At 49.9% G+C, this 2,919-nt stretch overlaps 1 protein-coding gene across 1 annotated transcript; it reads right to left on the reverse strand.

Moving 5' to 3' along the window:
• Window positions 1-472: 472 nt before the first annotated feature.
• Window positions 473-1,563, reverse strand: MELLADRAFT_73764 (uncharacterized protein; the record flags this gene model as incomplete). The annotated part of the gene is made up of 2 exons (XM_007419780.1): window positions 473-803; window positions 928-1,563. The coding sequence occupies 2 exons, from the start codon at window positions 1,438-1,440 to the stop codon at window positions 729-731; spliced, it is 588 nt and encodes a 195-aa protein (XP_007419842.1).
• Between the last annotated feature and the right edge of the window lie 1,356 nt (window positions 1,564-2,919).

Consider the following 2,919-nt stretch of genomic DNA (forward strand, 5'->3'; position numbering starts at 1 on the left):
TCACACCAATAGCAATTTTCGTATGCGCATTCGCGACTTTGCGACGGTAGCTGAAGCGCAGACGGCCACGCGTGCCGGAGATATTGGTCGACTGTTGGCCATGTGGAAACGTTGGGCAGTGATGTCCCAGGGTTTGCCGGGGCTTTCACATTACAGCCGCCACATTCCCAGACTGGTAATGCTGTTGGAAGAAGACCTTCCGAAAAGTTTGGCCCGGGCTATTAAGCACTCACTACTCCTTCCATCAAATGAGCGAGATAATCATTGGCTTGCAATAGACGAATTTATGGAAATTCATATCTGTTGGCTCAAACATCATTATGATTCTACGGTGAGCAAACGAGGCCAACTAGCTTAAAACAAGGTCTTCAATGGCTAACCTGTTGTGTCATAAACGTCATCACTGCCCACAGGGTCGCGGAACTGACATTGAGCGGCTGACTTATATGCTGTCAAATAATATACAACTGGTGAGTAGAAACATGTGTGTATTCATTGCAAAGGTCAAACACATTGAGACAGTGGGATTACACAGTTACGGAAGCTCATGCAGCTAATATTGTCAGAAGCCGGGCGGAAAATTATTTACCAGGCCAACCTTAACGGGATCACGGATACGTCACTGGCGATGTTTTTGACCTATTCTGCAGAAAGTTTGGGTGAGAGCGCCACCGCGCGGCCTCCGGCACAGGTGCCAAACGTATGGCGGGCCGGGATGCGTAACATGGTCAAATTGAACCTTGCGGACACAGCCGCGGGTCGATCTTCGCGGTATTGGTGGGGTGCTTTGGACGTGTTGTCGTCTTGGATTGATCATCCATGAGAAAGAGATAACATTCATAGTGAAAAAGACATCGAATCAATTCAATTGCCCATGAATCAATGTAAAATTAAGGCGAGAGCTTTATATCCCATTAGACAACTTACTGGGGGATTGCCTTTAAGTTGTCTAGATGGTCCGCCTTCCAAAAAGTCCTCAGCCACGCGTTTCAACTTGGCACTGGGGGGCTTCTCCAATGCTTGCGGATTGGCGTGGTCCAGTGCAATCGCTCCCACTTGCATTCTTTTCTTCTGTTCTTCTGCTTCGAGTTTCCGCTGGTCACGCGCAGCTTTTTCGGCTGCCTTTGCTTGGGATGCGTCCTTTTTGGCTTGCTCAGTAGCTAGCTTTGTGGCTGATTTCGCTGACTCCGCACGCGCCTTGGTGAGTTGAGCACCTTCACATGATTGCGGGACCTTATTTGTCTTGTTCGCCCTGTAACTCGCTGTCCGGCGGTCGGCTGCCTCGGCTAATAACCCAGCGGTTTGATCCCCATTCTTCCACTGAGAAAAAGCCACAAATAAACAGTCAAACTGTCCCGGTAGAGTTTCACTGGAAAGGACTATTGAAAAATCGCTTGGCTGAGTAATGATGTCTATGTTTTTAGCGATATCCCAAGCCATGTCGCGGCCAAAATAATCTGGCGGCCCTAGATCAAAAGGTTCGGCGAAAACGAGGTAAAAAAACCGATTGAATGCGCGTTCTAGATGGGAGACAAGTTTCTCCAGCAACACTATATTCTCGATAGGGTCGTCAGTGTCACACACCAATGCCACGTGTCGAAACTCAGCAGGAGTAGGTCGAGGTGGCTCAGGGAGATCTCGTACTAGGTGCAGGAGCTCGGTCTCACGCATGGCCAGAGCCTCATCGAAGTTGTCCACGGTCAGTGCAGGCTGAGCCAGCCACAGGGCCTCGGCCGCCTCGGGTTGACAATTTGAGCAATCACAGACGGGCATTGATGCCCTCTTCTGCCTTTCCACCTCTTCGGTGACGCACAATTTGTCGATTTTCAGTGGAATGTATCCAAGTCTAAGTATATACACGAACATGTCAGTTCACCATGGACCAAAAAGTTCAGAATGACACTGCTTATGCTTACCGGAGATCAACGGCAATGGCCACGCGTAGACAGACCGGCGTAATCGCCAGGGCGTCCATGCGGTCGTTGTCAGACATTACCGTGGGGGTTTTGAAGTCTGAAATTTTGTTCTTGCCATTGGTTCGAGTTTGTTCGACCAAAAGGATACCTAATCCTCGACGACCATCTCGGCCACTTCGCCCGGACATTTGTACACAATTCCCCGGGTGTTGACGACCCACAATGATCACACGCCGAACCCGACTCCAGTTTTGTCCGAGTCCCAAAGCCAAGGTGCAGCATAAGACTGCAAGCGTACCTGCAACAAAGTTTGCCACCACGTCCAGTTTGGACTTTGGCCCTGTGTTAGCGTGATACCGACGTGCAAAGTTGGAATGGCCGTTCCCGGTCTCGTTAGGTTGCCCGCGAGATGTGTTCATCAGGATTAAATATTCGAGCGTGTTGTTTTGAGTCCCGGCGTACAGGAGGGTTGGCACGATGTCCTTAGTTGGGACTACAGAGTGATGAGCAAAAATGCCCCGTACCGAAGATTTGAGTGGGCGCTTAAAAGTCCTTCGAAGGAATCGTATCTCGGGCCGAGTAAGTTCTGCGGTTCGGAATCTGACATCTCTCGAGTCGAGCTTGAGGTTGGCAAGGATAGCATGGATAGCTTGCGGCGGGCAGGTTGCCGACATCAAAAGGATTGGGACCTTTGCAGAAGAGAGAAAGCGACGTGCGAGTTCGCCATACGACGGTCAAAACACACCCCCATCCTGAACCCGTACATGGCTTGCAAGCCTTTTCGCTAGCCCACTCTCCACGAGGCCCCACTCATTGACCATATGAGCCTCGTCCACTACATTTAAGATCAGTCGATCTTGGAAACGCTTATCCCGCCACATCTTGTCAAAGTGTTTGTTTGTCAAAGTGACTTCTGGGCTCTGGAAGGAATTATAAAGAGACCAAAACGGGACCATAAGTCGTAGGCTAGTGCACGCTACCATATATAAGAGTTCCAAATATG

The sequence above is a fragment of the Melampsora larici-populina genome (assembly GCF_000204055.1).
Source record: "Melampsora larici-populina 98AG31 unplaced genomic scaffold MELLAscaffold_547, whole genome shotgun sequence".
NCBI classification, from domain to species: domain Eukaryota; kingdom Fungi; phylum Basidiomycota; class Pucciniomycetes; order Pucciniales; family Melampsoraceae; genus Melampsora; species Melampsora laricis-populina.